The sequence below is a fragment of the Pristis pectinata genome, chromosome 11 (genome assembly GCF_009764475.1).
Source record: "Pristis pectinata isolate sPriPec2 chromosome 11, sPriPec2.1.pri, whole genome shotgun sequence".
Lineage (NCBI taxonomy): Eukaryota > Metazoa > Chordata > Chondrichthyes > Rhinopristiformes > Pristidae > Pristis > Pristis pectinata.
In genome coordinates this window covers 39,565,091-39,578,609 of record NC_067415.1, presented here as the reverse complement: position 1 = coordinate 39,578,609, position 13,519 = coordinate 39,565,091, and the positions used below count along the sequence as shown (strand labels likewise).

Below are 13,519 nucleotides of genomic sequence, written 5' to 3'. Positions count from 1 at the left end.
AATCCAAAGTGGTATAAACTGTATAGTAGATTAGTACATTTTAGAATATTTGAAACAATTTATCACAAATTTCTAAAGATTTTTTGTATTTCGTGAGCTAAAGAAAAATGTTCATAACTAAGTTCATAACAAGAAACAAAACATTGTGAAATCAGATGACTATTACTTCTTTGGATTCTTTTGTTTAAAGTTATACCAATCAATTACTTTCCCTTAATTAGTCCAGTAGAGAGAGCAGTATGTACAAGGTAATAAAGCCAAAAATATTGAATAGATATGCTCACACCTGAAAGCAGCTTTTGAGAATGAAGGTAAAACATTTCCTTTATATTTTGTAAGACAACATTCTAAACAAATTTATTAACATGTCCCAAAGGGCAAGTTTCCTCAAAAGTTGTTTCAAACAGCAATGGATATGCAGGTACTTACTCAAATAGAAATCTATGCTAGGAATCATATAATGTACATAAAGTATTGAATCAATCTCAGCATTTTTCATGCAAGCTATTTTAAACAGAAAGAAACAATTGACATTTACTGGCAGTTTCAGAGTTATTTATGGGAAAGTGCATCACATTAATAAATTGTCATTAATTTTTTTAGCTTTACATTTCTCAGAGTCCAAATAAGTGATGCATGTTTAGAAGGTAAAGTGCATTGTACTGTAAAATTGAATAATAGGACCTAGAAATTAGGAGAAAATATGACTTTTTTTGTTGTTGTCAATCTTTTCTGTTCCTCCTTGAAGGCATTGGCATTCATTATATTCCAGTTCTAGAGACATCATCTGACCTTTGGTACCTCGTCCAAATAACCATACTACATCTATGAGAGAGCCAAAAATGAAGCACTTCTGGAATTCATGATTTTTCAGATCCCTCACTATTGGTTATGGTATACATAGATGTAATAATGCAATAACAGGTGTCTACTTGATTACCCAAAAGTTCACATTAATTTGGCTAATTCCTACACATCAGTAGGAAATACAAATATTAGTATCTTTGAAATTCTTTAGTATATTGTGTTCTTATTATGTCCAGCAGGTAATTCAAGTATTTGGCACACATCAGTGAAAATGTCCACCTCACTTAATTCCAAATCAGCCAACTAGTTTGTATCTGAACAAAGCCCTGTAATTTATAGCTGTACCTTATAAAAATACAATAAACTAATTCTAACATACATGATGATGTGCATTGAAAACACAAGTTGCTGGAAAGATAAAGCAGACAACCACCAAGTAGTTATTATTTCATGTCTGATAATCTTTTGTCTGAACTGGAATGTGTTAGAGATGAGTATCACGTTGGGGTGGGTGATGGAATATAAACAGAGAATGAGAAACAAAAAGAGTGAGGGAAAATAAAGTGATTATATATCCAAGGAATGATCTGTAAAGTGATTAAACAGTGATTAGGTGCTAAACAGAATACAGAAGTAAAATTAGATTTCCTCTCTTATTGAAATGCTACATTGGCCTCTTAATGGGTGCAGGTGAAGGAACGGTTTTCATGTGTATAGTGCTCTTAGTCCTTAATACCTGTATGCTGGGGGATAAAGGAGAGTGTAAGAGGCTAAATCAATCATCCATATATTCCAGAATACAAGTAGTACCAAGGATTGAAAAAGGGGTCCTGACATTATTCAGTATAAAATTTGGATGGAGATGGATGAGTAGAAGCTTGGACCTGAAAGGCCAACATTGATAACCAATTCCAAAAGCAGCGTCAGCAACTGCACCACCATTTTAGAAGTTCTCCAATATACTTATTATGGATACACAAGTCGGTGGACCTAAACATTCAAAAAATAATGAAAAGTAACAAAGCTGAAATATTAACTGCTTCTCTCCATGAAAGTTACCTGACCTACTAAGTGTTTTTAGTGCTTTCTGTTTCTAGCAGCGATTTCCATGGGTCCAGAAGCCTTAATTCTGTACATGTAAGACGGTACCCAAAGAGTACTCAAGGCATTACAAGAAACATTAAATCCCTTGTTGGAATGTAACATTATACAAGAGTTTAATTCTATTTGCATGTCTTATATTGGCTGATGTTAAAGTCAAATAGAAAATGGAGAATTACAAGTTACAGAAAATTCAACTGCCAGGCCCCAATGCCACATGGGTCACTTAACTCACAGATTAGCAAAATTAATAGAAATACATTAATCAACTAATCTGGACAGAGCCAGGTCCTGATACTAATAGTACAAATTTATTCAAAAGACTTGCAAACTAAAGTCTACATGCTTATAGTTGTTAATTGATTTTTGGATTTTACATTCTTATAATTTGGTGTTGATGATCTACCTCATCTCCCTCTGGAAGATATTATTACCCACCTGGGACCAGAATAATGAACTGCTGTCTGCAAAGATTGCTGCTGGATTCCCTGCTGCTGAGTAAATTCATCTTTCTTACTAGTAGCTTTATTTAGACCCTTTTACTTTCCTCTACTACAAAGATTACTGAAAGAACTATACCTAAATGAAGACTCAAAAGTTGAGGACTAGAAACATCTTTTCAATAGAACTGGGGATATTTAAAAATAAACAAATTTAAAGATACAGTGATGGGGTGAGGTGCAGCAAAAAGGAAATGAAAGGTCTGTGATAGACCAGAAGGGTAAATTTTTAGTTCATGACTGTTTGACTTCTTTGTTAACTAGCAGAAAGAATTAATTCATTCTATCAGAATTTTATGTGGATGCTAATGGAGGTCTAGTAATTTGTGAACAGATAATAATATGAACTGGTTGATATAAGACAAACAAGTCAAAGGTGGATTCCTGGGCATAAACTCTTGTGTTAAGAAATTATCTGGGGTTTATCAATGAGCTAAGGTTAAGGAGTTAAGAATTTGTCTAATGCTCTTAATAAATAGTCAAACCAGAACATCAATGCACAATTGCATAAAGGTTGACTAAGGTACATTGATTCATAATTTCACTTTGTTTTAATTGCAAAAAGAGAATGCTCAGTGGCGTTTTTGCAAAACATAGTACCTGGCAGCAATAACAAAATGAGAGTCTGTCAGCATTATATTACCTTTGCCCTTCCAGATGTAGAAGTGACCTTCGTTTGGGGGTGGGAGGTGGAAATCAATACAGAAGAGATAGCAAAAAGCTTAGGATATCCTTAGCATAAAAACAACCAAATCATAGCGATCAAAATGCCATGTGTTTATAGGTGCCTAGAAAATGGATTATGCCCAAATTTAGGCATGTAAGGATATCCAGGCTGAGCACTTCAATCACCTCTAAGTAATCCCAAGCACAAACTAAACTGATGCAGTGCTAAGCATGCAGGTACTGCTATCCATACTATTCACTGTGCAAATACACATCTGTGACCAGATGGAGGGGTGGTTGTGGTGGAGAACCAACAATTCTGCAATATAAATGCACCCAGCATCTCTGTAAGGAAAGATGGACTATGGCTTTGCACAGAAGGCAAACACACTTGAACAGAGAACATTTGCAAGGCATGCAGAATGCAGTAGGTTCTTCAGTGCTGCTTTGGAGGCCTTGGCCAATATATTGAGATTATGTTTAGGCCAGAAGGTCCTCTGGTCAGCATTGGTGTCACCTACATGAAGAGATCTTAAGGAGATCAATGCTAGGAGACTCCCTCCAAAACAGCTGCAATGGCACAAGTCCAAAAGATGTAGATGAAAGAATTCTTCACTTTTATTCTCTGGTCCCAACTCACTATTCCCTACACTTTCCTCCAATCATTGCATCATGTTTTAATCTAAGTCATTTTCATATTGATACACACAATACTATCATTGTCAAAATTACCTTGCACTATCAGTGCAGGAAAAAAAAGGCAATAAACCAGTTCTGCATGGAACCCGCTTGGAAATGAGCTATTTTAGATCCTGTGTTGTGTAATGATGCAGAATTAATCAGTAATCCAATAGCCATGGATCTGGAAGGGTAAAGTTGATTGCTATGATAGAATAATATTGTAATATTGAAATCCTCTCAATTCCTACCTGCTCATATCCCTTTTTAGCATCACACAGATGATGCTGTCTATGGTCGCAATCTAGTTAGATATAGTGTAATCCTTTTCAACTGATAGCAACATCAGGCTCAAAACAGTGCAGGCAAGGCAACATAGTTACCCTGTGTAGCACATTCATTCTTAAGGAATCCTATCATGCATACAAAGCTGAGTATTCTTTCACCCTGTTTCACTACGTCATTAGAAAAATAATATGGCTACACCTCCTAAAGTAGTGCATTGGTGCCTTTCCCAATTTTGCAGTGTGCTGCAAACTTTCAGATGCTTCAACTTTCACTTAGAGCACAGAATACAGTACACGCAGGAACAGGCCCTTTGGTCCACAGGTCTCCGCCAACCATAATGCCCATCTAACTAATCTCACCTGTCTGCATATGGTCTGTATCCTTCTATTTCCTGCCTATTCATGCATGTCTAAATGTCTCAAAACATCACAATTGTATCTGCTTCTACCATTTCCTCTACCACTGCATTCCAGGTACCTACCACTCTTTGCAAAAAAAAACTTGCCTCACAAATCTTCTTTAAACTTTCCCCCTTTCGCATTAAACCTACTCTCTAGTATTTGCCATTTCCATGCTGGGAAAATGCCTATCTACCCTATCTATGCCTCTCACAATTTTATATACTTCTATCAGGTCACCCCCCCAGCCTCTGACACCCCAGAGAAAACAATCCAAGTATGTCCAACCTCTTCCTATGGTTAATACACTCCAATCCAGGCAACATCCTGGTGAACTTCCCCAGAGCCTGTGCAACCAGAACTGCACACAGTATTCCAAATGTAGCCTAACCAAAGTTTCACACAGCTGCAACATGACTTGCCAACTTTCATTCTGAATGCCCATACCGATGAAGGCAAGCATGCTCTACGCCTTCTTTACCACACTATTTACTTGCATTGCCACTTTCAGGGAGCTGTGGACTTGCACCTCAAGATTCTCCCAAGGGTCCTATTTACTGTATTACTTTACTCTTACATTTGACCTACCCAAAGGCACCATCTCACAATTGTTCAAATTAAACTCCATCTGCCATTTCTCCACCCAATTCTACAGCACTACTTTCACTACATTCCTCACCAGCCCACCCCTCTTCCCCCAAGTTCAATATAACACCCATTGAAGAACAATGTAGATCTTCCACTGTTTATAAGAAAACACTTGCAAAATGTTGCTTCAGTTTTCTTTTGCAAAACACTCCTGGAAATACAAAGCACAGAAGCATATATTTTATCAAATGACCCAGTAAAGGTTGACCAACAGAAATGGAGCTTGATTGTGTCATTAAAGAAAGCAGGCTTATTCCTGATCTTGGCTATCAATCAATCCATCTGCTTGACCTGAATCCCAGCTACAGCAGATACACTGCATAGTGTTACAAAGAGCAACACAACAATCAGTGAAAACCAATTCTGTTTCAGCTACTGTGGGTTTTCTGTCTGTGTTTGCACGCTAATTCCAGCTGTTGCTCTCAACCCAAGTTCCTGGACCATCTACTGATTTTTAAAGAGCATCTATACTCAGGGTGCATTTGTCACTGGCAAAGCCAGCCTGATATATTTGAGTGGTGTTCTAAGCCACTTCAGAGTGCAGTTCGGGTCAACCAAGGCAGAGGGGAAGTCGTAAATATTCTGATCTACTTCCACATAGGACATAGGCAAAACTAGTAGTTTTTCCACCACAATTCAATGGCTTCCCCTGAAATGATAATGTTTTTATTCCCAGTTTCTATTTTTAGAAATAGGTCCTGCTAAAAAAAATTAATGCAACCTCACATTGGGATACCTGGCATTAACCTGCAAGTAATGGATGGGCTTTTTAAAATGCTGCAAGTTCCTTTCTGTCAGTTAACACCACTGGGTGAGAGTATCGTGGGACAAACTATGCTGGTCAGCCTGATATCAAAAAAGTCCTACAACAAGTACAGGATCCTTATTTAATTATTTTAATTTGCAATTTTAATACTTTTGGCATGCGTGATCAACAACCCCATAACAGCCCTATCCAATATGCAGGGCACCACATTTCTGCCTCTTCACTCTCAATTCTGGATGCTGCATCTGGAGCACCCTATCTAATTTCTAGGCCATAGTGTCAAAATGATACAAACAAAGCTTCGCCACATATTATTATTTTTGGAATGAAGTCACGGCTTTTAGCTCATGCGCATTCTGCAAACAACATGAAAGTCTTCAACTGAAAAAAAATTTTTTTTTAGAATGTCTTTTAGCAAAAAGAATGAAATGCTCTTTGGGGCATTACAAACTAAATTAAAAAAAAACGTTTCCTCAGAAAACTAAGTTTACTTTGCTGTTAGCAAAATACTTAGATATATCTAAATATAGATTACATATTTCACAGAACTCCATAATTACCGTTTAAAACAATAAGAACTTTCTTCCACTGCGTATTACCAACTTTTGGGGTTTGACAGAATAAGATTTTATGTTTATCACACACAAATATACGGTCCAAGACAAACTGTGTGATAGAAGAATGTGTCAGATTCCTTAAAGAAGTATTTTTGCACACGTTCTCAAGAAGACTCAGCCGTTCAATATGTACTGCATCCCACTGTAAATCCACTTCATTCCATGGACTTTGTGTAGGCTGAAAGAAAAACACAATTTTTGATTTGATAATGATCACCAGCAATTCTTCATCCATTGATTTCACAAATGCATCCCTTATGGAGTGAGAAGGCATAGAACAGACGGTGTTTTGCATTGAATCAGGGTGGAAAAAAAAATCAAAGAGAAAGTCAACCTGTGCAACCACTGCATGAATCCTCACCACTTGCAAAAAGAGCATAAGGTCAGGGGAAAGAAGATTTGTGGGTGAGGTGGATTTGGGGCAAAGGAGAGACTGGAAGTTGAAGTAAATGTTGGAAGTAATGAGGTGTTTGGAAGAAAATGGTAGGAGAGAGGTTATGAGGAAGTAAAGACAGATAAACTATCAATGCAAAGAAAAGTAGCCCAGATTTTCACAATGGATGCATGGTGAGTTCTCTCTTCACTCCAGTAAATACTCTCATTTGGGGACAGGGATTTCCATCTTCCCTTCAACCAGGGACAAACAACATTAAAGATGCAATATCATTGCTGGTCAAGATATTCCTGCAACTAGGGAAGGAACAGGTAAGTCAGGAGAGCAGGAAAACCCATGGAAATGGGAGGAGTGTGGAACAGGAGGAGTGGGAATGCAGGAGGAAAGGGGTGAGAGAAACTGGGATAAGCGGAGAAGGGATGAAGAAGGAAGAAAGGAACAATGAGGAGGAGGAACAGTAAGTAGAGAACAGAAAGCTGAGGAAGAAAGGAGCAAAGGGAGTTTGTAACTCATCAAAGAGCAGCTTGGACTTTGACTTGAGATGGAGGGGTAGTGGAAGCGCAGTGATGTGTGGTTGGATAAAAGGTTGGGTGTTGTGCTGAGCTGCATATTTCCAGAGAAAAACAGCAACAAGATAACTGAGACAGGTAAGAAAAAGATTTTCTCCGATGATACATACAACAATTAGTGCTATAGTAAAAGTTTGTACTTATAATAATGCGCACTTCCTGTCAGAGTCATGCTTATTTCTGTGTAAAACTCTCCCTGTCACTGTTTCCCCATCACACTAAGCCCAAATGCTACAAAATAACATATCACCACAGTAGCAGACATCACAAATATTGCCATACACAGCTGTACAATTAAATCTTGTATCAACCAATTAAATGTAAATATTGGGATAGGGCCTATCAGCTAGGCACATACTTTGAGACAAAACCCAAAAATGAAATTTTATCTTGCCAGTGCTGCATATGCACTGTAATTGGGCTCCACGGGAGTTCAGTGGCAAGGCCCAATCTTGCTGGCTCCCTCAGCATTGTGCTGATCAGATCTGTGTTGGATTAGAAACTCCATTGATTTCAGTGGAGACTTCAGGCCTGCAGATTAGGAGAAAAAGGAGAAGCAATTTTAAAAAAAATATTTTACTATCATTTAAATGTTTCGAATTATTTATTTTAATTAGGTTACTCATTTAACATTCACTTGCATGTTAATTTTAAGTCTCTTTGAACATCATTTAAAAACCCTTAAAATACTTGAAGCATTGAGGGAAGGCAAAGCTCCAGATTCAGTGTCTATCAAAGTCTCTTGAGGAAGATTTTAGGGAGGGCCTTTGGGCTACACCATTTGAGACTCAGCTGTCAACCCAATGAGGACCTGCAAGATGAGTTTTTCACATCTGGATTAGATGAGTGTTGGTAGGTGGGGACAATGGAAATTCTGGGCTGCAGGATAATTCCAACAAGTTCTGGATCAATGGATGTTACTTAAAGACAAATTGAAAACCTGCTTCAATTCTTTGTCCAGCCTGCATTCAAATTATTACCAAAACAAAATGAAATACTTTAAGAGCAGAATCAAAAGTTCCCAATGAAAAACAAGATTAAAGAACACAAACTTTATTTTAATAAAACTTTGGAAATGTGCATATTCGCTACTCATACAATTTGAAAACATTGTATATCATGAAAATGCTATTCCAAGATGGAGTGCATGCGATGGAATAATTCCACTGTCAATCAAGCCTGCTAACCATAATGCTTGAATTGAAGCACATAATTGATTTTCAAATAGTCTCCACTCCATAGATTCCTGGTGAAAATACCCTGCTTATATTGGGAGAAAACTGCTGTACATTCTTTCACAAGTTATTTCTTTCACACCTTAACTAGAATGCTTTCTGAGTAAGCTGTGGTTATTGCTGTTGTTTCACAGCTCCAAAAACCCATATTCAATCCTGACCTTAGATGCATCTTTGTCGAGTTTGCACTCTGTGACTGCAAGGGCTTCCTCCAAGTTTCTCCTACATCCCAAAAACATGTTGGTTGGTAGGTTAATTGAATACTGGAAAATTGCCCCATGTGTAGATGGAGAATCAGTGTGTGTGTGTGTGTGTGTGTGTGTGTGTGTGTGTGTGTGTGTGTGGGTGTGGGGGGGGGGGGTAGAAAATAGGGAAACTCAACTACTATGCTGCTGTGCCTGCCTATAATGTCTTTTTAGTTAAACCTTTTTTGCTATAATGTTATTAAAGATGGATAAAGCTGATTCTTAAGCACAGCTGCTGACTAATGATTTAAATGTTAATATATCTACCTTAATAAACAAAAACCTAATTGAATTTCTAATGAATTTCCTTTCTGGAAATAGTTGTGACTAGAATCTTCCTTGTCGTTTGCAGACACAAGAGATTGAAGACGCTGGAATCTGATGCAGGGTTTCAACATGAAATGTTAACAATTCCTTTCCTCCCACAGATGCTGCTCGGCCCAAAGTTCCTCCAGCAGATTGTTTTGTTTATTCATTTCTCAGAATGGGAGTGTCTCAAAGGCGGCCAGCACATATTAATTGCTCCAGATGACCGAAGAAAAATGGGATTAGATTAGTGTAGGGTTAGTATAGATAACGTTATAGCCTTTTTGCTATAGCGTTATTAAAGATGGATAAAGCTGATTCTTAAGCACAGCTGCTGACTAATGATTTAATTGTTAATATATCTACCTTAATTAAAAAACCTAATTGAATTTCTAATAAATTTCCTTTCTGGAAAAAGTTGTGACTAGAATCTTCCTTGTTGTTTGGAGACACAAGAGATTGAAGATGCTGGAATCTGATGCAGGGTTTCAACATGAAAGGTTAACAATTCCTTTCCTCCCACAGATGCTGCTCGACCCAAAGTTCCTCCAGCAGATTGCTTGTTGCTCCCTTCTTGTTTAGTTTATTCATTTCTCAGAATGGGAGTGTCTCAAAGGCGGCCAGCACATTAATTGCTCCTGAGAAGATAGTGGTGAGCCATTTTCTAGAAATTTGCAGTTTGTCTGGTAAAGGTACTTTCATTAAGTGTTGAGTAGGGATTCAAGGATTTAGGCCTTCTGACAATGAACAAATGGCAGTATGTTTCCAAGTCAGGATGGAAATCAACTTCGAGGGGAACCAACACATGTTGGTGTTTCCATTCACCTGCTGCCCTTGTTCTTATAGGTAATTCAGACTGAGAGATTTTCCAGCTGCAGCCAAAGTAACTTTGGCAAGTAACTACATTTTGTATGACAATGGTGGAGGTAATGAAAACAATGAGAACCACAAGAACTGAATAATAACTTTTGGAAAAAAAAGTGGTGTACTAATTGGATTAACAGCTACCTGCAGTTGGGGAAGGGAGGACTGGGGAGGAAATGTTTGGTATAAGAGTGGAATGTGTATAAAGTATGTAAATCATGAAAATATTAAGGTTTCAAAATGAACTGGGGAGAGATCTGAAAACAGATATGTGAATTTTGAAATAAAAAAACCAACGCTGTACATACTTGGCAAATTAAACAACATTTGTGGAAAGAGAATTATAAATAATGCTTCAGGTTGCTGACTTAACTGTTTCCCTATACAAATGTTGCCTATCCTGCTGAGTATTTCTAGCATTTTCGGCTTTTATTTCCAATATTCAGCACTTGCAACCTTTTGGTGCTAATTTTGAAATTGACATGCTGGAGCACAGAAATGCAAGGACATCTGTCCACAATACAAATTAGGGAAATGGAATTTTACAAGATGTCTTGGTTTTGTTCTTTCAGACAAAAGCCAAGCTTCTGTCATCAAATTTTCATCATGGTTGCCTTATATACACGAATATCTTAATGCTACACAAGTATGTTAGGCAACATGGGGAAAATAAATATATTGCACATGCATAAGCAAAGTGTTTGCATCATATGTTAAGGATTTATTGCTGGAATAACTATATAAAAATGATGAAATACGTTTTGCAGATACTCCACCTAACACAAAAGGAATAATTAGCTACCATTTTGCAAAATTCAACACAGCTGGTTGCTAGTCCTCTTTCATATTTTTCTTACAGCTAAAGTAAATGTCAATTTCAAACATTGGTATTGACTAGATAAATGCCTTGCAGTATAACCAGTTTCTGATGGTTTTCTACAAAAGGTTGCATCAAATATATTTCAATCAATTTGAAAAGGATTAAAATCCTAAATGTTATGATTGTATAAATACCTCTATTTCCATCATACCAAGAACATGAAACATGAATATTTCAAATGTTATCGTGCCAATTTTTTTTGAAAGGATTTACAAACAAATATTTTCTAAATGCTATCCTACAATCTACCTGCTCAACTAAATGAAGTTGTACTCACAAGCTTTTGCAATTTTTTCTCTCCACCCCCCCCCCCCCCAAATTTCTCCACATAATGACATAGATAAGGGTAAATACTCAAGCAATGTGCTCTTGTTCCAGTATTACAAAGGAGGCATGTGACAGCGTAATCTTTGGGGAGGTCAGTTCCAGAACAAGAGGAGATGTGGGATAAAACTTAAATCCCAGGAGAGATCTCATCTGGTAAATCCTAAACTAACTTTTCAGATTAAATTCTTTAGCTGCACAAATAAGACATGGATCAAATACCATGGGTCCTCATGTATACTAATTACACAATCAGTAAATAATTACAATTAGAACTATTAGTGTCATGTAAATTTCATTTTGAAATTGTAACTGAACTGATGTACTGGGTTGAGTCAGGCAGTGAAATATATCCTACTTGAAGTACAGTCTATTCTTAATTGTGACATCTTTTCCATGAAATACAAAACGATCTCATGGAAATGGGGCTCCATATGTGGTAAGCAGATTCTGATGCAAGTGACAATAAAGGCCTCCAGATTTCATTCTGTATAAAGTAAGGAACACAATTCCGCTGAAACAACCTTATGATCATTATACGTAACCTGCTATCCCAAATCATATTATTACAATAGTTACATTTCTGTTCATCAACTGAAACTGGTTAATTTCTGGCCAAAATCTGTAAATAGCAGATATTCTTTATTTTAATGTAAATTCAATTTTGGACACCATTTCTCAATACCCTACTTTTAGATCATTTAATTAACCTGCTTCATTTGCAGAAGTAGACCTATCACTTTATTCTTCCTCACTGTGCAAACAACACACTGACGAAACAATCCTATGTGAACTTGAGAAACCTCCACCAAGTTCTCTGATATTCTGCCTTTGGCTTATCATGGCTCTGTCAGCCATCAAGTACCCATCTATATGCAGCCCATTTACCAGCTCTTGGTCCATAGCCATCTATGCCTTTGCACTCCAAGTGCTCACCTAGATACTACCTAAATGTTGCGAGAGCACCTGTCTCCACCACCCAGTCAGACAGAGTATTTCAGATTCAAGTCACCCTCTGGGTGAAAGAATTCTTCCTCAGATCAGGGCGGCACGGTAGCATAAGTGGTTAGTGCAACGCTATTACAGCGCCAGCGATCGGGGTTCGATTCCTGTCGCTGTAAGAAGTTTGTGCATTCTCCCATGTCTGCGTGGGTTTCCTCCAGGTGCTCCAGTTTCCTCCCACATTCTAACGACATACGGGTAGGTTAATTTGGGGGTTTAAAATGGGTGGCGTGGACTCGTTGGGCCGGAAGGGCCTATTACCACGCTGTAAATAAAAAAAATAAAAAATGTAAATAAAATCCCCTGTAAATCTCCTATCTCTTACCTTAAACCTATGTCCCCTACTTTTCAGTATCTCTTCTGGGGAAAAGTTTCCTATCTTGTCTATGCCCTTCACAACTCCATTTATCAGCCTTGTTTTCACATCTCTTTATACCCATGTCTAACAAAAAACTAGCTTCGTTTGAAGTTTTCAAATAATCTAGACCCAACAATTTTTAGGAATCAGAGTTAAAATATTTCTTTCTTTAAAAAAAATGAAGAATGCTTCCTAATATTGCTGAAAGTTTTTAACTTTATACTCACTTACTCACACCTCCACCCACTTTGTTCTGCAATCCCTCACTAAAGGAAATATAATTTCTATCAACCCTCCTAAATCCTTTAATCATTTTGAACACCTCAGATAAATCAACCCTTAATTTTCCACACTCAAATATAAAACTAGGCAATGCTATCCTTCCTCACAACTTAACACTTTTACTTCAGGTCAATTAGTCCTAGTTAGAAACTCTAGTTTTGTTATTTTACTTCTAAATAGACTTTTCTCCCCCTTTTGCATTGTGCTTATTAAAAAAAATCTTTTTCCTTTATTATCTGTCTCCTATCTGCTCACAGGTAAATCTTGCCATACATTTGAACTTGTGCTTTAACCTGCTTTTGTTCTATTCTGCCACTTCATTATACTTATACCTAACCACGCTCTACAGTTTATGATTTCATCGTCTTTTCAGTAATAGCACAAAATTCTAAGCTCTCGAAAGTGAGGCCAGAATTTATTGCCAACTGTAAGCTATCCTTGCTTGCTGTTGCCCTGTTATGGCAAGTGCAGACAATGTTTTGGATGCAGCATTGCTGGATCCAGCATTGATCTGCTGCCCAAAACTGTCACAATCCTAAATGGACAACTAACTCATACTTCCAGGTTCAGCTAACTGTCAAACCTGTCAAG

The 13,519-nt window shown here is 37.4% G+C and overlaps 2 protein-coding genes across 2 annotated transcripts in view; one reads left to right on the top strand and one right to left on the bottom strand.

Annotated features, from left to right (window-relative positions):
* pdcl3 (phosducin-like 3) overlaps positions 1–13,519 on the top strand; it is a 250,137-nt gene that overhangs the window by 136,611 nt on the left and 100,007 nt on the right. The window lies entirely within an intron of this gene.
* chst10 (carbohydrate sulfotransferase 10) overlaps positions 1–13,519 on the bottom strand; it is a 33,289-nt gene that overhangs the window by 4,379 nt on the left and 15,391 nt on the right. The window contains exon 4 of the mRNA XM_052026769.1: positions 6,413–6,647. Coding sequence (XP_051882729.1) covers positions 6,413–6,647 — 235 coding nt within the window. The remainder of the gene's footprint in view (positions 1–6,412; positions 6,648–13,519) is intronic.